The following is a 22,998-nucleotide window of genomic DNA, read 5'->3' on the forward strand; positions in this document are numbered from 1 at the left end:
ATTCCACAAACTAATTAATCTGCCAAGAGATAGATCAGCCCCTCTTGACAGGCAGGAGGAGGGTGGGTGGATATTATGTGAGCGGGGAGATCAGGGAGGGAGGGCAGCGAAGGGAGGGTGCTTGCGACAACTATTATTACGGAGTGTTTCTAATTAAACAAAAATGTTAATCTTGTGGCACATTGTGCAGAATTCCTCGGAGTTTAATTAAAACAACGGCGGCTGGAGGCGTGATCAGATTCGAGATGAGATCTGCGAAGGACGTGGTTCCCAGAGGCTGGCACATGCCACCAACCGGGGGTGAGGGAATAGGGGGGAAGACGAGAGCCCCCCACCCACCTGAGAAGGGCGCTGCTGGCATGCAAAAACAGGGACCACCGGTGCGCATCTAAACACCCAAAACGCCCGGGGTTCCCAACAAGCAATCGATCAACAGGAGTATAGCATCTAGATCAAGGGAAGTAATAGTGCCACTGTATTCTGCTCTGGTCAGACCTCACCTGGAGTACTGTGTCCAGTTCTGGGCACCACAGTTCAAGAAGGACACGGACAAACTGGAACGTGTCCAGAGGAGGGCAACCAAAATGGTCAAAGGCCTGGAAACGATGCCTTATGAGGAACGGCTAAGGGAGCTGGGCATGTTTAGCCTGGAGAAGAGGAGGTTAAGGGGTGATATGATAGCCATGTTCAAATATATAAAAGGATGTCACATAGAGGAGGGAGAAAGGTTGTTTTCTGCTGCTCCAGAGAAGCGGACACGGAGCAATGGATCCAAACTACCAGAAAAAAGATTCCACCTAAACATTAGGAAGAACTTCCTGACAGTAAGAGCTGTTTGACAGTGGAATTTGCTGCCAAGGAGTGTTGGTGGAGTCTCCTTCTTTGGAGGTCTTTAAGCAGAGACTTGACAACCATATGTCAAGAGTGCTCTGATGGTGTTTCCTGCTTGGCAGGGGGTTGGACTCGATGGCCCTTGTGGTCTCTTCCAACTCTAGGATTCTATGAGTCTATGATTCTAAGCCTTGCAGCTAGAATTTTGCTGGCCAAAAATTGGAAACTACAAGAAATGCCAACAGTGGAAGATTGGCAGATGAAGATGATGGACTTTTGGGAGCTAGCTGACCCGACCGGAAGAGTCCGCAACCAGAAGGAGTATCAAGATGAATGGAAGAAATTTAAAGATTATTTAGTTAAATATGTTAAGATAACTTAAACAGAAATACTTGGGAGTAACAGATTGGCCTAGGATTTAAATATGTGATATTGTGAAGACTATGGATAAAAGTCAAAATGAAAAGGAAGAAAGGGGTTAATCGACCAAGTAAATTTTATGTGAAAATAGTTTTGGAAAACTGCTACAATGATCTATATGGAAACTCAGCCAGGGGGATTCAAGGAAGTCACCCAACAATGATAACAAAAGTGGATTTTTTTTACAGCTTGGATATATTTTTTACAGCTTGTTTGCTTGTTTTTTTATGTTTTCTTTTTTTGTTTATGGTCCAGCATCCTGTTCAACACTGCTCTCAGTAGATTCAGTGGCAGACTGGCATCTGAGGGCAAAGCTCCCAACGCCTGCCCGATGGCAAACTCAAACTCAGGGCGTGGTTCCTGCCCAAACTTTTGATGCTCAGATTGGGGCGATGAAGGAGCCAAAGGGAGACAGGCAGGGACCACGCAAGCAAAGGCGTTGAAGGAAGAGGTGTTAGCGCCTTATCAGAGATGGCTGCCTGTTGTCTTTGTCCATGGAGTGTTCTTGGCAGGGATACTGGAGTGGCTTGCCAGTTCCTGCTCCAGGTGGATCACGTTTGGTCAAAACTCTCCACTATGACCTGTCCATCTTGGGTGGCCCTGCACGGCATGGCTCATAGCTTCTCTGAGTTATTCAAGCCCCTTCGCCACGGCAAGGCAGTGATCCATGAAGGAACAACAAAGGTCAACAAATGCCAACAAAGGCCCGTATAGTTAAAGCCATGGTTTTCCCAGTAGTGATGTATGGAAGTGAGAGCTGGACCGTAAAGAAGGCTGATCGCCGAAGAATGGATGCTTTTGAATTCTGGTGCTGGAGGAGACTCTTGAGAGCCCCATGGACTGCAAGAAGATCAAACCTCTCCATTCTGAAGGAAATCAGCCCTGAGTGCTCACTGGAAGGACAGATCCTGAAGCTGAGGCTCCAAGACTTTGGCCACCTCATGAGAAGAGAAGACTCCTTGGAAAAGACCCTGATGTTGGGAAAGATGGAGGGCATAAGGAGAAGGGGACAACAGAGGACGAGATGGTGGGACAGTGTTCTCGAAGCTACCAGCATGAGTTTGACCAAACTGCGGGAGGCAGTGGAAGACAGGAGTGCCTGGTGTGCTCTGGTCCAGGGGGTCACGAAGAGGCGGACATGACTAAACAACAATAACAACTGAGATGGATGGGGATCGTTTTTGACAAGTTCAGAGGCAGCGTTGGTGGCCGAATAGGCGGCGTGGGTGACCCAGAACCAGCCTCCAACAGGGGAAGCCTGTGCCTTGAACTCCTTCACGGAATGCAGGGCTGAACTGCAAAGAAAGCAGCGGTGGGCTCTGACTTGCATGGCTTTGAAAGGGGGTTAGACAACTGCATGAGGAAGAATAAGGCTCCACTGTTGGGGGCTGTGATGCTCCAGAATACCAGTTGCCTGCAGGCGGAAAGAATTGCTCTTGTGCAGGAGTCAGCAAACTTTTTCAGCAGGGGGCCGGTCCACTGTCCCTCAGGCCTTGTGTGGGGGCCCGGACCACACTTTGGAAAAAATAATAATGAACGGATTTCTATGCTCCACAAATAATCCAGAGATGCATTTTAAATAAAAGCACACATTCTGCTCATGTAAAAACACCAGGCAGGCCCCACAAATAACCCAGAGATGCATTTTAAGTAAAAGGACATGTTCTACTCATGTAAAAACACCAGGCAGGCTCCACAAATAACCCAGAGATGCATTTTAAATAAAAGGACACATTCTACTTATGTAAAAACACAATGATTCTTGGACCGTCTGTGGGCCGGATTGAGAAGGCGATTGGGCCAGATCCGGCCCCTGGGCCTTAGTTTGCCTACCCATGCTCTTGTGCTCAGATCGCCTGGTTAGCCCCTGCAAGAACAGGATGTTGGAAAAGATGGACCCCCTCTGGCCTGATCCATTCTTATTTGGCGCATGCAAAGACTTGTGCAACGCTAGATTCCCCGCTGTCACCAAACTTCAGTTGAAAGCACACATTGTGCCTTGGCAAAGTGAGGGGGCTGCTTTCAGGTCAGGCCTTTTGGGGGTCTACGTTTCTCTTGGAACAGGTACAATGCAGACGTCAGTCGCCTCTCCTTGGGATGATGTCACCCCTACACGGCCACATCTGCAGGGCTTGGTCTTCTCTGTTCGCAGCAGCCCTTCCCAGAGGGTTCTCCCCCTTGCTGTGCACCCCTTGTTGTCCGTCCGTCCGTCCCCGACTCTCCTTGCTGGAATCAGCCACTTGTTAAGTGAAAATGCAAAGGTCTCCCAGGGACGCCGACAGCTGCTGCATTGCAGCTCTTTTAATAGGGTGGATTGAGAAACAAACGGAAAAGGACGATCCCACACTAAGGATCGCTGAAAATAAAACTGCCGATATCATAACGCTGCTAAGCAAATCTGGGGGCAGCCGCGCTTGGAATACCGTGAAGGGTTCTGGTCGCCTTGGTCCAAAAAGGGTATCATGGAGTTGGGAAAAGGTTCAGGAAAGGGAAACCAGACTCATAGAATTGTAAAGTCGGAAGGGGCCATGAGGGTCTCATCCAGTAGCCTGACCCGTTGCAATGTAAGAATCTTTTGCCCAGTGTGGGGATCGAACCCACAACCCTGAGATTAAGAGTCTCGTGCTCCTCCAACTGAGAACGATCGAGGGGATGGATTGATTCCCCTGCGAAGAGAGGTCGCAGGGTTGTTGTCGGGAATAAATGAGGAAAGGGAGAACCAGGCACAAGCCACCTTGAGCTCCTTGGAGCAACAGCTGGGAAATAAATGCAATAATAATACCGTGGGACGCAGGTGGCGCTGTGGGTTAAACCACAGAGCCTAGGACTTGCTGATCAGAAGGTCGGCGGTTCGAATCCCCGCGACAGGGTGAGCTCCCGTTGCTCGGTCTCCCTTCCTGCCAACCTAGCGGTTCGAAAGCACGTCAAAGTGCAAGTAGATAAATAGGTACCACTCCGGCAGGAAGGTAAATGGCGTTTCCATGCGCTGCTCTGGTTCGCCAGAAGCGGCTTAATCATGCTGGCCACATGACCCGGAAGCTGTATGCCGGCTCCCTCGGCCAATAAAGCGAGATGAGTGCCGCAACCCCAGAGTCGGCCACGACTGGACCTAATGGTCAGGGGTCCCTTTATCCTTTACCTTTAATACAGTGGACGCTCGGGTTGCGAACGTGATAGATGCAGGATGCACGCTCGCAATTTGCAACATTCGCAACCCGCAGCGCGCGTCTGTGCAGGTTGCGATTCGGCGCGTCTGTGCATGTGCAAAGCACAATTTAGCACTTTTGCGCATGCGCGACTGCCGAAACCCGGAAGTAACCCGTTCCGGTCCTTCCGGGTTTCGGCGGTCCGTAACCCAAAAAAAAACGCAACGTGAAGTGTCTGTAACCAGACGTATGACTGTACAAATAATAAGCGGCCCTGATTTAAGGCAGCGTCCAGTGTATTCCTGTTGGAAACCTTTGTTGAGAGGGCTACCCTAGGTAGTAGAGATGGCAGAAGCTTGGAGTAGGGAGAAGAGGGAAGAAAGAAAAGCACGAGGAGGGGGGGAAGGGGGTTGGGGAGGCACAAATAGTCAGGGAGGCTGTCCACACTCGCACGCCTGCTCTTTGTGAAAAAGCAGAGGTTAATAGATTCAGTCTTTGTCCTTTTAACTCTCCCCAGCAGTTACAAATGAGTCCGGCACAAGGGGAAGGAGAAGTCGATCTTTGCGGCCCGAAATCCAAAGACAGGTCAAAAGGATAACTTTGTCTGAGAAAAGGAATTGGGGGGGGGGAGAGAGAGAGGCTGCACAGAAGAATCTAGTGACACTTTCTGGACCCTCGCTGCTTTCGGAGGGGATTCGATTGCAAACTGGCAACTCCGGGGCGAGCAATTAAAGCAGCCCTGGAGCTCTTGCACCCCAGACTTGCTTCTTGAAAAAACTGGACTTCTGCGACAAGGAAAATGTGTGGTGAAGGGATTCGCTCATAGGTTCAGAGGATTGCAGAGTTGGGAGGGACCCAGGGGGTCATCCAGCCCAACCCCTGCAAGGCAGGAATCTCAATGAAAGCATCTGTGGCTTGACGAGAACCTGCAGCCATTTTCCTACAGTGGCTGATGGACATCCAACTTCCAAGGAATAAGTTTTATGCTTTCTTTCTTCTTTCAGATCAGGATGAACTCCTCTTTTCTAGGGCAGCAAGTATTGCACTGCATCGTGCAAAACTCTCTAGGGAGAGTTACAGGTAGGTGGCCGTGTTGGTCTGCTGTAGTCGAAACAAAATAAAATAAATTCCTTCCAGTGGCACCTTGTTGTTTAGTCGTTTAGTCGTGTCCGCCTCTTCGTGACCCCCTGGACCAGAGCACGCCAGGCACTTCTGTCCTCCACTGCCTCCCGCAGTTTGGTCAAACTCATGCTGGTATCTTCGAGAACACTGTCCCACCATCTCGTCCTCTGTCGTCCCCTTCTCCTTGTGCCCTCCATCTTTCCCAGCATCAGGGTCTTTTCCAGGGAGTCTTCTCTTCTCATGAGGTGGCCAAAGTATTGGAGCCTCAGCTTCAGGATCTGTCCTTCCAGTGAGCACTCAGGGCTGATTTCCTTCAGAATGGAGAGGTTGGATCTTCTTGCAGTCCATGGGACTCTCAAGAGTCTCCTCCAGCACCAGAATTCAAAAGCATCAATTCTTCGGCGATCAGCTTTCTTTATGGTCCAGCTCTCACTTCCATACATCACTACTGGGAAAACCAGAGCTTTAACTATACGGACCTTTGTTGGCAAGGTGATGTCTCTACTTTTTAAGATGCTGTCTAGGTTTGTCATCGCTTTTCTCCCAAGAAGCAGGCGTCTTTTAATTTCATGACTGCTGTCACCATCTGCAGTGATCATGGAGCCCAAGAAAGTAAAATCTCTCACTGCCTCCCTCCATTTCTTCCCCTTCTATTTGCCAGGAGGTGATGGGACCAGTGGCACCTGAGAGACCAACTAAGTTTGTTCTTGGTATGAGCTTTCGTGTGCATGCACACTTCTTCAGATACACTGAAACAGAAGTCACCAGACCTTTATATATAGTGAGAGGGTGGGGAGGGGTATTACTCAGAAGGTTGGTAGGAATGGGTGATTGGCTGATAGGTGTGGTAAACCTGTTAACGACTGTTAACGACTGCAATTGGTCTTACGGGGGAAAAGCAAGGGGTGAGATGACTAAAAATAGCTTTATCATGTATAATGAGATAAGAATCCAATGTCTCTATTCAGACCAGGTCTCTCCATGGTTTTAAGTTTGGTAGTAAGTTGCAACTCAGCAACTTCTCTTTCCAGTCTATTTCTGAAATTCTTTTGGAATAAGACAGCTACTTTGAGATCTTGTATAGAAGATTTTGCACAGGGAAGCCCTGGATGAAAGGTCAACGAATCATTGAATTGCAGCATTGTAAGGGATGCCAAAGAGTGATCTAGTCTAGCCCCCTGTAGTGCAGGATTCACAGCTTAAGAATCCCTGACAGATTGCCAACCAACCTTTGTTTAAAAACTTCCAGCAAATAAGAGTCCACCACCTTCTGAGAGAGTCTTTTTCACTGTGGAACAGCTCCTATGACCAGAAAGTTCGTCTTGATGTTGAGTCGGAATCTCATTCTTTTGTAAATGGAAGCCATGCGTTCGAATCCTAACCTCCAGAGCAGGAGAATACAAACATGCTTCCTCTTCCATGTGACAGCCCTTGAGATATTTGAAGACGACTAACCTATCGTCCTGTCTGTCTCCACTTTTTTAAAAAATGATATTTATTAAATTTTTCAACAAGAAAAAAGGTTACAAAAATAGTAAAAAAAGAATACAGAAAATACAAAACCAGAAAAGAAAAAATAATAAAGAAAAATAAAAACAGTTAAAAATAAATCCCTCTTTCTATTATCTTACCACTCATTACTTATTTTCATGACTTCCTCACACCTCCCTTTTTTGTATTCCATTTAATAATTAGTTCAGCAAATCCATACCCTCTTTGTTTACCCTTAATTTCTTGTCTTCACATATTATAATTTCAAATTTTCATCTAGTATCAATCCATTTTTACATATTCCTTTTGCCTTATTGCTAAAACCACTTCCTTTCATTCCAACATCATTAACATTCAATAATTTTGCAGTGTTTCTGTAAACAGTCTTTAAATTTCTTCCAATCTTCTTCCACCAACTCTTCTCCCTGGTCTCGGATTCTGCCCGTCATTTCCGTCAGTTCCATATAGTCCATTACTTTCATCTGCCATTCTTCCAAGGTGGGTAGATCTTGTGTCTTCCAATACGTTGCGATGAGTATTCTTGCTGCTGCTGTAGCCTCCTGTCTGTCTCCACTTTTCCAAGCTAAACATTCCCAACTCCTTCAACCGCTCCTCACAAGGCTTGGTTTCCAGTCCCTTCACCATCTTTCTCCCCCTTGCTTTGACGCAGCATCTTCTAAACCAGGGGCCAGCAAACTTTTTCAGCGGGGGGCCGGTCCACTATCCCTCAGACATTGTGGGGGCCCCGACTATATTTTGAAAAAAATAAATGAACGAATTCCTATGCCCCACAAATAATGCAGAGATGCATTTTAAATAAAAGGACACATTCTACTCATGTAAAAACACCAGGCAGGCCCCACAAATAACCCAGAGGTGCATTTTAAATAAAAGGACACTTTCTACTCATGTAAAAACACGCTGATTCCTGGACCGTCCGCGGGCCGGAATGAGAAGGCGAATGGGCCGGATCCGGCCCCCCCGGGCCTTAGTCGGCCTAAAGGTAAAGGTAAAGGTACCCCTGCCCGTACGGGCCAGTCTTGACAGACTCTGGGGTTGTGCGCCCATCTCACTTAAGAGGCCAGGGGCCAGCGCTGTCCGGAGACACTTCCGGGTCACGTGGCCAGCGTGACATCGCTGCTCTGGCGAGCCAGAGCCGCACACAGAAACGCCGTTTACCTTCCCGCTGGTAAGCGGTCCCTATTTATCTACTTGCACCCGGGGGTGCTTTCGAACTGCTAGGTTGGCAGGCGCTGGGACCGAGCAGCGGGAGCGCACCCCGCTGCAGGGATTCGAACCGCCGACCTTTCGATCGGCAAGTCCTAGGCGCTGAGGCTTTAACCCACAGCGCCACCTGCGTCCTACCCACCTTCTAAACTCCACGCAAACAAATTAATGATGCATGCTCACTAAACAAACCACTGATGTCTAATCTGCCTGGCAACAAGTCAGGATAAATATGCTCAATTAACAGGTTGTCTAGAGGCGTCCAGCGTTGCAGCAGCTCACTCAGCCCCCAACATTCCTGCTCAGCAACCCCAAGCTTGGGGTTCCTGCTGCCCCCACGCAACAGCTCAGAGCTCCCAGGATGCAAATTCATGGAGGAAAGGACTTTTATTATTCTTACTCCCCACTCTCCAGTTCTGGCAGCAGGCCAGTGGGGGGTGGGGGTGGGGTGGGGGGACGCAGACAACTTCTGCTTAACGCCAGCAGGGTTTTTCTGGCTGGGTGGCCCCCTTTTTTTGCTAGCCGGAGAGAGCCGTGGCAATTAGCACATCACCTAACGAAGCTTTGAGAGACCAGCGAGGGGGTGTTGGCTGTGTTCGAACCCGGAAGCACTCGTCGGCCGCGTAATGAGCGTGCCAGCTGTTCGGTGGCAACCCCCCCTTGTCAGCCGGGTCCCTCCTCGGCTGACACTTTTGCCTGTTTGCCAGCCCCCAACGGAGGGGGAGACAAGGCAGGCTGCTTCGTGGGTCCCCACCCCAGACGAGCGACAGCTGTGGAGCCTGCAGAGGCCCAGAGCTTGAACAGCTGCAGTTGCGGTGCAATTTCAGCCTTGCATAATATATTCCCCCCCGCTCTTTCCGTACATTTGTATTTGTCACCAAAGAGGGCTCCCCCACAACGGCGCTAACCGTGCCCGCTCCGTGATTTATTCGCTATCAGCGTTTCAGTACTTAATGTTCGTTATTTGTGCTTGTTTGTTTTGCTACCTTGTTCTTTCCCCCCGTTGTTGTTTTTTTGGGGAGGAGACTGCCTTCCCCCCCTTTTTTGCCATTGCTCACTCCTAGGAATGTGGGTAAAAAGGTAGAGACCCCTGACCATTAGGTCCAGTCGTGGCCGACTCTGGGGTTGCGGCGCTCATCTCGCTTTATTGGCCGAGGGAGCCGGCGTACAGCTTCCGGGTCATGCAGCCAGCATGACTAAGCCACTTCTGGCAAACCAGAGCAGTGCACGGAAACGCCGTTTACCTTCCCGCCAGAGTGGTACCTATTTATCTACTTGCACTTTGACGTGCTTTCGAACTGCTAGGTTGGCAGGAGCAGGGACCGAGCAACGTGGGGATTCGAACCGTCGACCTTCCAATCGGCAAGTCCTAGGCTCTGAGGTTTAACCCACAGTGCCACCCGTGTCCCAGGAATGTGGGGAGAAGCCTTAAATAAGAGTCTAGGTTTGCATCTGGCGCAGCCATCCCGACTGCAGACCCACTGATGTTAGCAGAGCTCTCTGTGGCGAATATGCAGACGGACAGCATGAAAGCTCGTTGCTCTGAAGCACTTTTGATGCGAATGTCAGCTGCAGGCAGGATTCTGGCAGCCGAGCGATGGAAATATTTGGAAAAAAAATATGCATTTGTTGTCGTGGTTTCAGAACCTACGGATTTGGGCTACTGAGGAAAACATGCAAATTTCTGGTGCCTTCTCAATTCTGTGATTTTATTTCCTGTGCTTTGGACTCAAGATGCCCAACATTAATCATCCACGCTAGCTCAGGAAATACGGAAGTTGTGATTAATATTGCTGTTTCCCCATTTCTTCCCCTTATCATTTATTGTTTGCTTGCTTTGTATACAGTGGTACCTCAGCTTAAGTACCTAATTCGTTCCGCAGGTCCGTTCTTAACCTGAAACTGTTCTTAACCTGAAGCACCACTTTAGCTAATGGGGCCTCCCGCTGCCGCCACGCCACCAGAGCACGATTTCTGTTCTCATCCTGAAGCAAAGTTCTTAACCTGAAGCACTATTTCTGGGTTAGCGGAGTCTGTAACCTGAAGCGTATGTAACCCGAGGTACCACTGTATAGCACAAGCAGGCTTGCTCAAAGACTCGGATCTCTCAGGTGAGAGAGACTGATCAGGTATCTGATTTAACTTTTTGTTAGGGGATAGGTCCCCCTGACACACGTTTGAAAAAGTGGCCAGCTTTTGCCTCGAAAGCGGCGATTTTAAGGAGGAAAGTCTGTGGGGGATGAGAAGTTAAACTCCAACTCTTATCTAAAAGAAGCCCTGGTTTTAATGATTATTTTTACTGGGTGTTTTTAATTCTGTTTAATGTATTTTATTTCATAATGGCTCCGGCTTCATGAATAAATATTACTCGTATTCATACATTGCATGACGTAATACTCCGCTACTGCTTTTTTGGGTTGTTACTAATGGTAACGTTGTAAGATGCCTTCTACTGACATAGACCAATTGCTCCATCTAGCCCAGTGTTGTCTACACTGGCTGGCAGCAGCTCTCCAGTATTTCTGAGAGGGTTTTTTTCCCGGACTTACTGGAATATGCTTGAACTTGGAGCCTTCTGCACTCCACATATGAGCTACAGCCCATCCCCTAAAGAGTCAGTCCTCGTGACTCTGAATAAAGAGCCGATTTAAACAGTAATATTGAAGTAATGGGTTTCCCAAACCCAAAACTGACTGTGCAGGCAGTTTGAAACTGCACCAAAATCCCTATTTTTCCTTAGCTAAAATGCTTTAACTTGAGCTCTTGAGCCAAAACCCAGCTGTATAAACAAGTGCTCAGAGCCCTCTCCTTTATCAGTTTGTGATGGCAAGGATGGCCTTGACTGTACCAGTAGAACAGGGAAGACACGTCTGTGCCTTATCTTATATCCTAACCACAAACACGCACAGACCTAGTCTGGGAACAGCGCCAGAGGGTGTTCTTGGAGATGGTGACCTCTTGCTCCAAGATAAGGGTGTAGGAAGGAAAACCCTTTTATGGTCAGAAGTATAGGAAGGAATACCCTTTTATGGTTAAGAGTGCCGGAGTAGGAACATATGTGATGTCAACCTGCGTGTATAGGCTGACGTGGTTGGATTCCTGGGGAAGGAGGGAGAGGGTACCTGGAGTATATATATACTGCATGAAATTTCTCATTTCTTTGGACTTGCTGTGGACTGACCACGCAAGTGCTTTCTGCTATCCGGAGAGCAGAATAAACTCTTTCTTGGAATCAACCTCGGTGTCATTGAACTTCCTTCCTCCCTCTCGGGAGCAACGCAGACCCTATCGGTGAACTCCAATAAGGCTACAATATAGAGAGCTACCTTATACGGCTTCAGACTTCTGGTCCACCTAGCCCAATATTGTCTACACTGACTGGCAGCTGCTCTCCAAGATTTCAAACGGGTCTTTCTCAGCCCTACCTAGAGATGCTGAGGAGTGAACCTGGGAAAATCTGCGTGGAAAGCAGCTTTCTTTTGGGGGGGTGTAGGGGATTCCAAAATTTGCAGAAATACAGCAACATCTTAAGTGTGCGTGGAATAGAAACCTGCCCAATAAGGACTGAGCAATTCCCAGGAAGCCACAGAACTGACTGCTCACAGAGGGGAAAGAAATTGGAAACTGAGTGGCAGAACACATGGAATGGCACATCTTGGAAAAGGAATAGCTGGCTGGCTGATGCTCTTAACAGGCTGACGCACTCTACACGACCACATTTTGCAGCATAGTAGCAAATCACTTTGGGGTGTGGCATGGAAACTATCGCAAATAAATGCGGGTGGCACTGTGGTCTAAACCACTGAGCCTCTTGGGCTTGCTGATCAGAAGGTTGGTGGTTCAAATCCCTGCGACGGGGTGAGCTCCCGTTGCTCAGTCCCAGCTCCTGCCAACCTAGCAGTTCAGAAGCACGTCAAAGTGCAAGTAGATAAATAGGTACCGTTGTGGTGCAAAGGTAAAAGGCATTTCCGTGCGCTCTGGTTTCCGTCACGGTGTCCCGTTGCGCCAGAAGCGGTTTAGTCCTGCTGGCCACATGACTCAGAAAGCTGTCTGTGGACAAACGCCAGCTCCCTCAGCCTGAAGGCAAGATGAGTGCTGCACCCCATAGTCGCCTTTCATAGAATCATAGAATCATAGAGTTGGAAGAGACCACAAGGGCCATCGAGTCCAACCCCCTGCCAAGCAGGAAACACCATCAGAGCACTCCTGACATATGGTTGTCAAGCCTCTGCTTAAAGACCTCCAAAGAAGGAGACTCCACCACACTCCTTGGCAGCAAATTCCACTGTCAAACAGCTCTTACTGTCAGGAAGTTCTTCCTAATGTTTAGGTGGAATCTTCTTTCTTGTAGTTTGGATCCATTGCTCCGTGTCCGCTTCTCTGGAGCAGCAGAAAACAACCTTTCTCCCTCCTCTATGTGACATCCTTTTATATATTTGAACATGGCTATCATATCACCCCTTAACCTCCTCTTCTCCAGGCTAAACATGCCCAGCTCCCTTAGCCGTTCCTCATATGGCATCGTTTCCAGGCCTTTGACCATTTTGGTTGCCCTCCTCTGGACACGTTCCAGTTTGTCAGTGTCCTTCTTGAACTGTGGTGCCCAGAACTGGACACAGTACTCCAGGTGAGGTCTGACCAGAGCAGAATACAGTGGCACTATTACTTCCCTTGATCTAGATGCAATACTCCTATTGATGCAGCCCAGAATTGCATTGGCTTTTTTAGCTGCCGCGTCACACTGTTGGCTCATGTCAAGTTTGTGGTCAACCAAGACTCCTAGATCCTTTTCACATGTACTGCTCTCAAGCCAGGTGTCACCCATCTTGTATTTGTGCCTCTCATTTTTTTTGACCAAGTGCAATACTTTACATTTCTCCCTGCCTTTGACTGGACTTAACCATCCATGGGTTCTTTTATCTTTTATGAAGCTTTTGAAATTTGTGACAGCTGAAGCACTTTTTCCCCCCTGACTTGAGAGAAGAGGGTCTCCTTCATTCGTATGAACCTTCCAAAAAAGTTTCGACTAGACTATACAGTCAAGGCATGGGTAGGCAAACTAAGGCCCGGGGGCTGCATCTGGCCCAATCACCATCTAAATCCGGCCCGCGGACAGTCCGGGAATTAGCATGTTTTTACATGAGTAGAATGTGTCCTTTTATTTAAAATGCATCTCTGGGTTATTTCTAGGGCCTGCCTGGTGTTTTTACATGAGTAGAATGTGTGGTTTTATTTAAAATGCATCTCTGGGTTCTTTGTGGGGCATAGGAATTCGTTCACCCCCCCAAAAAAAAAAACATAGTCCGGCCCCCCCACAAGGTCTGAGGGACAGTGGACCGGCCGCCTGCTGAAAAAGTTTGCTGACCCCTGGTCTAAGGTATACAAACTTGCTCTCTTGTGATCGCTGCACCAGGCGTAATTGACTGAGCCCAACAGCAGAGATGCGAGGGACTGATCCAGCCACTGGACTGATCGGAAGAAGGCAAGTTCAGCGCGGCAGTCCCTGCAAACAATCCATGGAAGGCCGTTCTGACCAAACGATCCTGCAACAACTTACAGAGAGGAATGGCAAAGTTCTGCACCGTCAGATGCTGCTGCTGTTGAAGCTCAGAACAGTGAATTGTGCAGAGGGGGAAGGAGACTAAAGTTTTATTTTTAAAAATAATAATAAAATGTCATGTTTTGGGGAAGAGAAGTTCAGTGGCTGGGCAACTGGCGTGCCGGCAGAAGGCCCCAGATCCAGTCCTGTTTAAAATGATGAGATGTTCAGTGATGGGGGACGGGGGGACGGGGAAGGAATCCCTCTCCGATACCCTAGAGACACTCTGTCAGTCAGAATTAAGAGCAATATCGAGGGAGACGGTCTATCGCAGTAAAAGAGCTTTCTGTACTCCTAACAACAAGAAGGGTAATATTTCATTTTCCCAGAAACCATCACAAACAACTGGAAATGCAGCGAAGACATATCTGTTGCCCTCCAATCCCAGTCCCTTGAGACGCTGTTGAGATAAAGCGGTGCTTTGCCTGATACGGAAACTTCTCCCTGCTTAACTCCCGACAGCGGAGATCCTTGTCAAAGCGACACCTTGCCACTCACTGGGAGAGGCAGAAGGCTAAGCAGCACAACATGTTGGCATCGCAGAACAAGGAATTGGGGGCCTCTGGCTGAGCTCCAGGAATGCCCCCTGCTCCTTTGCAAGGCAGAGTGGCAGTTGGTTGAACGTACGGGAGCAACGGGGAATAGGGGTTGGCGCTGCGGTCTAAACCACTGAGCCTCTTGGGCTTGCCGATCAGAAGGTTGGCGGTTCGAATCCCCGTGACGGGGTGAGCTCCCGTTGCTCGGTCCCAGCTCCTGCCAACCTAGCAGTTCGAAAGCATGTCAAAGTGCAAGTAGATAAATAGGTACCACTCCGGCAGGAAGGTAAACGACATTTCTGTGCACTGCTATGGTTTTGCCAGAAGTGGCTTAGTCCTGCTGGCAACATGACCCGGAAAAACTGTCTGAGCGTCGCAACCCCAGAGTCATCCGCGACTGGACTTAACTGTCAGGGGTCCCTTAAAGGTAAAGGGAACCCTGACCATTAGGTCCAGTCGTGGCCGACTCTGGGGTTGCGGCGCTCATCTCGCTTTACAGGCCGAGGGAGCCGGCATACAGCTTCCGGGTCATGTGACCAGCAGGACTGAGCCGCTTCTGGTGAACCAAAGCAGCGCACGGAAACGCGTTTACCTTCCTGCCGGAGCGGTACCTATTTACCTCCTTGCACTTTGACGTGCTTTCGAACTGCTAGGTTGGCAGGAGCTGGGATAGAGCAACGGGAGCTCACCCCGTCACGGGGATTCGAACCGCTGACCTTCTGATCGGCAAGTCCTAGGCTCTGTGGTTTAACCCAGAGCGCCTTACCTTTACCTTTTTTTTATGGGAGGAAGAGAAAGTGCAAGGTGTTCCGTTGTTGAGAAAACAATGAGGAGGTGCAGAACTTCCTGCAGGAACTATCTGCTGCTATTATTATTATTATTATTATTATTATTATTATTAGACATTGACTTAAGGCAGTTTTCAGCTAAAAATAAGAACAGCTGGCGACATAGGGGAAAATCATTAAAAAACAATTAAACATGGATTGAGTTAAGTCTACCTATTAAAAGCATACAGACAATTGCATTAAAAATGTCACAGCACCAGCCCGTGCCTTAAAAGAACTCAGTCTGCTGGAATTTTCTACTGGCAGATCCAACGCACATTCAACTTGCCCTGCAGAGCTTTATCCCAGATAAGCAGCCTTGGAATATTGAAGAGACGAGACACAAAGCAATGAAAGATCTGCCCCGTCGCAGGAATTTACCTCTTAGGACAGTCAGTTTGGCGTTGACGGTGATCTCTGCCACGGAATTCTGAGCAACGCATTCGTAAATGTTTTCGTCCCTGGGGGTGCGGAGGGGCTGGATCCTCAGGACAGCGCCAGCCCCTTCGTCAAACTCAATCGTCTGAGACGGGGAGAGGAGGAGAAAGTAAGTGTTAAAACGCCAAGGAGTTTTCGGGGGGGGGTCGCTGTTAGCAGAGAACATCTCTAAGTCCCTGATCCCCCCCTTCCCGTATTTTGTTGTCTCAGACTCAAAGGAAATAACGCTGTACAATCGTACCTTGGTTTTCAAAAAGCTTAGTTCTCGAAGGTTTTGGCTCCCCAACGCTGCAAACCTGGAAGTGACTGTTCCGGTTTATAAACTACTTTTGGAAGTTGAACATCCGGCGGGGCTTCCGATTGGCTGAAGGAGCTTCCTGCAGCCAATCAGAAGCCGCGCTTTGGTTTCCAAACGTTTTGGAAGTTGAATGGACTTCTGGAACAGATTCCGTTTGACTTCCAAGGTACGGCTGTATTTTAAAACTGAGGGTACAATGATAACAGTCATGCAGGAGATGCATAGTTTGGGTCTGACTTCTTGCAATTTTGAGTCAACCACTGTTCTCTCTCTGACATCCCCCTCTGACACCCCTTCTTTCTCTCTTTTATATTTTTTATTTATGATTTTCAGTTTTATACATTTCAATAATTTTACAATCGTTTTAACATTTCAAAACTCGACTTCCTTCCCCCTCTTTCTGCGGTTCCTTAAATTTATTTTTAATATTTTCGGCATATCCAAATGAACTTAAATTTGCTCATTTATTCACCTACTTTAAATATATACTCTTATAAAACTGCAGGTTATTGCGACCACCCTACCAACGTTCTTATCTGTTTACAGTTTGTTTGTAAATGTTCAATAAACCACTTCCATTCTTTTATAAAAAGTTCGTTATCTTTATTTCTTATTCCAGTATTTCTACATATCCCATGAGTTTTCACATTCATTCTTCTTTCGCTGGGGCTTCTTCTTCTTTCCATTTTTGGGCAAGTAACATTCTTGCAGCTGTGGTTGCATGCATGAATAAATTGCTATAGAGTTTGGGTAGTTCAGTCCCTATAATTCCCAAAAGGAAAGCTTCTGGGTTTTTTCTTTTACAAATGATATTTTAAACATCTTTTGCAATTCATCATATATCATTTCCCAGTATACCACATGTGATAAAAAGAACTTTCTTTCTCTTTACATTTCCAACACTCGTTTGATTCGTATTTGCCATATTTTTCGCTCTATAGGACGCACCGGACCATAGGACGCACCTTGTTTTAGAGGGGGAGAACAAGAAAAGAACCCCCCCTCTCTGCTCAGCGCCCCTTCAGTGAAGCGGCAGAAGAAACGGACCCTCTTCCATTGCTCCTCCCGCTTGGCTGAAGGGGTGCTGCGCAGCTCTCCCTCTCTGCTGAAGCCAGAAGTCTTGCTCCCCCAGCTTCAGCAAAAGGAACCCAGAGCCTTCGGAGCGCAGCGCGAGTTCCCACTGCGCTCCGCAGGCTTCGGTTTCCTTTTGCTGAAGCCGAGAGAGCAAGACTCTCCTGGCTTCAGCGAAGGAAACCTGAAGCCTGCGGAGCGCAGTGGGAACTCGCGCTGCGCTCCGAAGGCTTCAGGCGGCTATCCTTGAAGCCTGGAGAGCGAGAGGGGTCGGTGCGCACCGACCCCTCTTGCTCTCCAGGCTTCAGCGAAAGCAACGCGAAGCCTCCGGAGCGCAGAGGGTGCGCTCCCTCCATGCTCCGGAGGCTTCGCGTTGCTTTCGCTGAAGACAAGGATCCTGCATTCGTTCCATAGGACGCACACACATTTCCCCTTAATTTTTGGAGGGGAAAAAGTGCGTCCTATAGAGTGAAAAATACGGTATACATTTTTTGCCAGTTTCTTTCTCTGTCACCCCCTCTGTCTTCTGCTCTCCCTGCTTCCTCTCTGACACCCCCCCCTACCCCACCCAATCTCACTCCCCCCACTCAGCAGCCTTTCAGAGGAAGAGAAACGCTTTCATGATGTCTCAACGGACTGACTACAGAGAGCTTTTTGAAACCAGGCTGAGAGTTGCAGGTTGCGCTTAAAACGACGGGAGAGAAATCTGTTGCATACGTACCTTGACAAAAACAGGGACTAAAATCACATCGCTCTCACACACATACACACTTCACACTGCCCTTCCTCCGAGTCCATCAGACAGAAAAAACAACAACCCAGAAACAGATTTGCCATTTGGATTTCCTATTTCCTGCACCGCACGACAGCTATTTTGTGCAGGAGATGAAAATCCTTCTCCCTCCAGAGCTTGCGCATAGAGAAACATCTGAAGAGACGTTTGCACGAGTGGTGAGGGGTGGGAGAGGGGGGCACAGAACAAAACACACTGGAGACGCCAAAAGGATGCTTAAAAAAATTTAAGCGGCATTTCCATCTCAAACTTTGAGGGACTAAAGATTGCACATGCACAATTTTATCCTACCGCTCCTCCACAAAGGATGCACTGCTGTTGCTCTACCTCCCCCCCCCCCCCACTTTACAGTCATACCTCGGGATAAATACGCTTCAGGTTGAGCGCTTTTGGGTTGCACTCTGCGGAGCGTGTTACTTCTGGGTTTCGCCACTCGCGCATGCGCAGACGGTCAAAATGACGTCACACGCATGCGCGGAAGTGGCGAAACACGACCCACAAAAGCGCAGATGCGCTATTGCGTCTTACGTTCTGTTCAGGATGCGAATGGGGCTCCGGAACGGATCCCGTTCGCATCCTGAGGTACCACTGTATCTTCTCAGTAAGCTTGTGAGGTAGGCTGAGAGACAGCAACTGGATGAAGGACACCCAGTTTGTTTCCCCGGGATTCGAACCTGGCTCCCAGTTCCTCTCCCAACAACCCGCCCCTCCCTCCTGCCCCCCTCCTCAATTGATGATGATCCATTAATTGCATTTACACCCCCATCTTCGCTCCGAGGAGCTCAATATGATGTACATGGTTCTCTTCCCCCTCCTCATTTTATCCTCACAACAACCTTATGAGATAGGGCTGAGGTGGAGAGACTGTGGTCATCCTGTGAGCTTCACGTGGCCAAGCAGGGATTTCCACCCTGGTTTCCCTGGTCCTCCTCCAACACATGAACCACTGATTATAATCACTGATTTATAAATCACCCCCTAAACGGCCTCGGCCCAGTATACCTGAAGGAGCGTCTCCACCCCCATCATTCTGCCCGGACGCTGAGGTCCAGCGCCCAGGGCCTTCTGGCGGTTCCCTCATTGCGAGAAGCAAAGCTACAGGGAACCAGGCAGAGGGCCTTCTTGGTAGTGGCGCCCGCCCTGTGGAACGCCCTTCCAGCAGATGTCAAAGCAATAAACAACTACCTGACATTCAGAAGACACCTTAAGGCAGCTCTGTTCAGGGAAGTTTTTAACGTGTGATATTTTATTGTATTTTTGGTTTCTATGGAAGCCGCCCAGAGTGGCTGGGGAGGCCCAGCCAGATGGGCGGGGTATGAATAATAAATTATTATTATTATTATTATTATTATAAACATCATCTAAACCAGGAATGTCAAAAGTCTGTTTTGGGGGACCTAATCCAGGTCAACAACTTCGGTTGGCCCTCACGCATAATAATAATAATAATAATAATAATAATAATAATAATTTATTTATTATTTATACCCCGCCCATTTGGCTGGGCTTTCCCAGCCACTCTGGGTGGCTTCCAACACAATATTAAAATGCAGTAATGCCTCAAACATTAAAAGCTTCCCTAAACAGGGCTGCCTTCAGATGTCGTCTAAAAGTCTGGTAGTTGTTCATGTTCACTTCATCAAATCTGGCCCTCTTTGGAAAAAAATTGGGCACCCCTGATCTAAACTTAAGACCCTTGAGAACATTCTTAAAACAGATGTGTTTGAAGCAACACTAGAGCCCTAAATGCTCCCATGTCAAGAGTCTATTTTTCCCCCCCATCGCAGGGGTTGGACTAGATGCCCCCTGGGGTGCCTTCCGACTCCAGGATGCTAGGATGCCCTTATTCTCTCCCCTGTAAATGCAGGAGACGCTTACCTCAAACCTCTGGGAGTTCACTTTCTTCCCCTTCTTGTTCCAGGTGACGCGGGGCTTGGGGTCTCCCCTGGCTTGGCAGACGAAGGATGCCACCCCTCCAGAGACCCCGATCTGGTCCACAGGATTCTTGATGAACTCGGGGGGACCTGTATGTGCAAGAAACAGAAAGGGGTGGGGAGAGGAGAGAATATTGAGTAACTTGAAATATTTCACAAATGACGAATAAAAAAAGAATCAAAATGTACGAATTTAAAAACACATTTGTAAACTTTCAAAAACCAGCAAACCTAAGGTGAGTTGCTTTGCTCTTTAAATATTGGTCTGCTTTATTGCACACCTATTTAAGCATTTTGCAGCATATAATGTGTGCCGAGGAAGGCAACCAAGATGTCAAGGGTCTGGAAATTAAGACACATGCTGAATTGTGGAGGGAATTAGGTATGTTTAGACTGGAAAAGAGGAAACCGAGAGGAGATAGGATAGCCATCTTCAGATATCTCTGTCATATGGAGAAGTCGTGTTTTCTCCTGCTCTGGAAGGTAGGACTCAAATTAAGGGCCTCACGTTAGAAGGAATGAGATTCCGACTAAACATCAGGAAGAACTTTCTGACAGTAAGAGCTGTTAAGGCTGTGGAACGGTCTCCCTCGGGAGGTTGTGGACTCTCATTCCTTGGAAGTCTTTAGGCAGAGGTGGGATGAAAATTCTGGAACAGCCACAGGCCTTAAAATTCACCCATCATGTGGTTTGCCGGTTTAATGGTTGATTGGGACAATGTGTCACGGTCCGGTTCACGGACTATCAAAGTCCTAGTGAAGGATGTCGGGAACAGGGGCAAGTTGGCGGGGTGGGAGCAGGAGTTGGGAAGCAAAGAGTCCGAGGTTCACGGAGCAGGGAGTCAAGAAACCAAGGGTCCAAGGATCAAGAAGCAAGGAGTCACGAAGTCAGGGGTCCAAGGATCAAGAAGCAAGGAGTCACGAAGCCAGGGGTCCGAGGATCAAGGAGCAAGGAGTCATGAAGTCAGGGGTCCGAGGAGCAGGGAGTTACAAAGTCAGGGGTCCAAGGATCAAGAAGCAAGGAGTCAAGGAGCCAAGCGCAGCAAGGCATGGAACATGTTGCTGTGGCAAAGAGCCGAAGGGAAATACTGACCTTATATCCCTTCCCAGCTCTTGCCACCAGGTGCTGTGAGTTACCAGTCGGCCTCACCTGTGTGGCCGCACCTTGCTTCTTCAGAACAAACTTAGGAAGCCGCCAGTCCTGCGAAGCCCTACTGGTCACAGGGCCTGGCTCCTGCAAACACACACCTGGCACCCTTTCCATTAGTGTCAGAATACATTTATGGGATGGCGGGGGTGGCGTTCACTGCAGCTGCATCACACCCAGCAGACATGTGCAATCTGCACTCTGCAAGATTTTGCAGCTGTACATAAACCCACACCCTGTCCTCAAGAACGGCAGAAGGCAGCTTTATGATCAAGAGCATTTGTGCGGGTTGGGGTTTTGTGCTTTTTTGGAAGGGGAGGAAATCACCCGAGCACAGCTGTGGCTCTGCTATTTCAGTATTTCAGTAAATTTCAAACTAACGAGACAGGAAGAAGCAAGGATGGAAGTGAAATAAGGAGAGACAGATGCCACGCAGAGAGAAAGAGTTCCTCATATCGGGTCCTGTCCCAAATCAGCTCTGGGTAACTTACAGTCGGAACCCAAACCAAGCAGAACCATAGTTGTCAACTGTCCCTTATTTGGCGGGAAACTCCCTTATCCCAGCGCCGTGTCTCGCTGCTGTCTCTTATTGATGATGTCCCTTAAATTTCCCGGGTTTCAAAGGAAGAAGCTCCTCTCCCTCCCTCCCTGCTTGCTTGGGAACTCGCCTTTGCTCAGCGCTTCCCAGCGGAGAGGTGAGGGTGGTTTTCCTTGCTGCATCCCCTTTGCCGGGTTGCTGCGCTGTGGGAACCACCGCTTGAGGCTTCGTTTGGCTGCTGGGATGGCTGGGCTTTCTGCCTTTGGCTCGGAGAGGCTCAGAAGTTGAACATACCTGTGCTTGGAAAATCCCTTATTTTGGCTGCTAGTCCCTTATTTTCGAGGCTGCTGGTCCCTTATTTTCAAATCTGTAAGTTGACAGCTATGAGCAGAACCCCACCCCAAAACCGACCTCACAATTTATTTTTCTGGTGCAGAGGCCCAGTTGCACCATGCAATCGATGCATCACCAGTCCACTTTAAATGGTTGAAAGATTATGACTTAGGGAGAGTGTGTCTGAACTTAACAGCACTAAGCTGATTTTGGGGTCGCTGTTTAGATAATGTTGTTAATTCTGTTTTATAGATTACAAATGCCGCATTGATTTGTTAATCATATAATACGACTTTTGCTGTAGTTGTTTAGCTTATTCTAAGCTGCTGTTTCGTTAACAGCGTTTCATAGATCCATTGATCTATCCATTGTTCCACTGATGTGTTTATTTTTTCATATGAGCATTTATTTGTGATGCTCTATTGTGTTACTCTTGTTTATTGTTTGTAAGCCACTTTGAGATTCATTTCAATGGAAAGATCAAAATCCTGGGAATTGTGTGGTTTGCTGTGGGCGCTGAGAGTTCTTAGGAAACCCACCCCATTCTGCTCACAGCACGGCAATTGCCTTTTAAAATATTTTTATTGAGACTTTTCAACATACAATATAATAATAATAATAATAATAATAATAATAATAATAATAATAATAATAATTAATACCGCGCCCTCCGTAGCCAAGGCCGGGCTCAGGGCGGCTAACAAGCAATAATAAAAACAAGTTGAATGAATAAAACTTAAAAACAAAGTTAAAATACAACATTAAAATATTGAAACATTAAAGTATTAAAATGCAGCCTCATCACAGGAGGAGAAAGGAAAAAGAAAAAAGAAAGAGGGGGAGGGAATCAAATTGGCTCCAAGCCAAAGGCCAGGTGGAACAACTCTGTCTTACAGGCCCTGCGGAAAGAAATCAGATCCTGCAGGGCCCTGGTCTCATGAGACAAAGCGTTCCACCAGGCCGGGGCCAGTGTTGAAAAGGCCCTGGCTCTGGTTGAGGCTAATCTAACTTCCTTAGGGCCCGGGACCTCTAGGGTGTTGCTATATATGGACCTTAAGGTGCTCCGTGGGGCATACTGGGAGAGGCGGTCCCGTAGGTACGAGGGTCCTAGGCCGTGAAGGGCTTTCAAGGTCAAAACCAGCACCTTGAACCTGACCCTGTACTCCACCGGGAGCCAGTACAGCTGGAAAAGCACTGGGTGAATATGCTCCCATGGCAGAGACCCCATGAGGAGCCTCGCTGCTGCAT

The 22,998-nt window shown here is 48.2% G+C and overlaps 1 protein-coding gene across 14 annotated transcripts in view; it reads right to left on the reverse strand.

Annotated features, from left to right (window-relative positions):
* The window catches only part of PTPRS (protein tyrosine phosphatase receptor type S), a 327,352-nt gene that overhangs the window by 144,140 nt on the left and 160,214 nt on the right, over positions 1-22,998 (reverse strand). For all 14 annotated transcript variants that reach the window (XM_079960405.1, XM_079960406.1, XM_079960400.1 and 11 more), the window contains 2 exons: positions 19,678-19,823; positions 15,581-15,722 (listed from right to left, as the gene is read on the reverse strand). In XM_079960405.1, coding sequence (XP_079816531.1) covers positions 15,581-15,722; positions 19,678-19,823 — 288 coding nt within the window. The remainder of the gene's footprint in view (positions 1-15,580; positions 15,723-19,677; positions 19,824-22,998) is intronic.

This window comes from Podarcis cretensis (genome assembly GCF_951804945.1).
Source record: "Podarcis cretensis genome assembly, chromosome: 18".
NCBI lineage: Eukaryota > Metazoa > Chordata > Lepidosauria > Squamata > Lacertidae > Podarcis > Podarcis cretensis.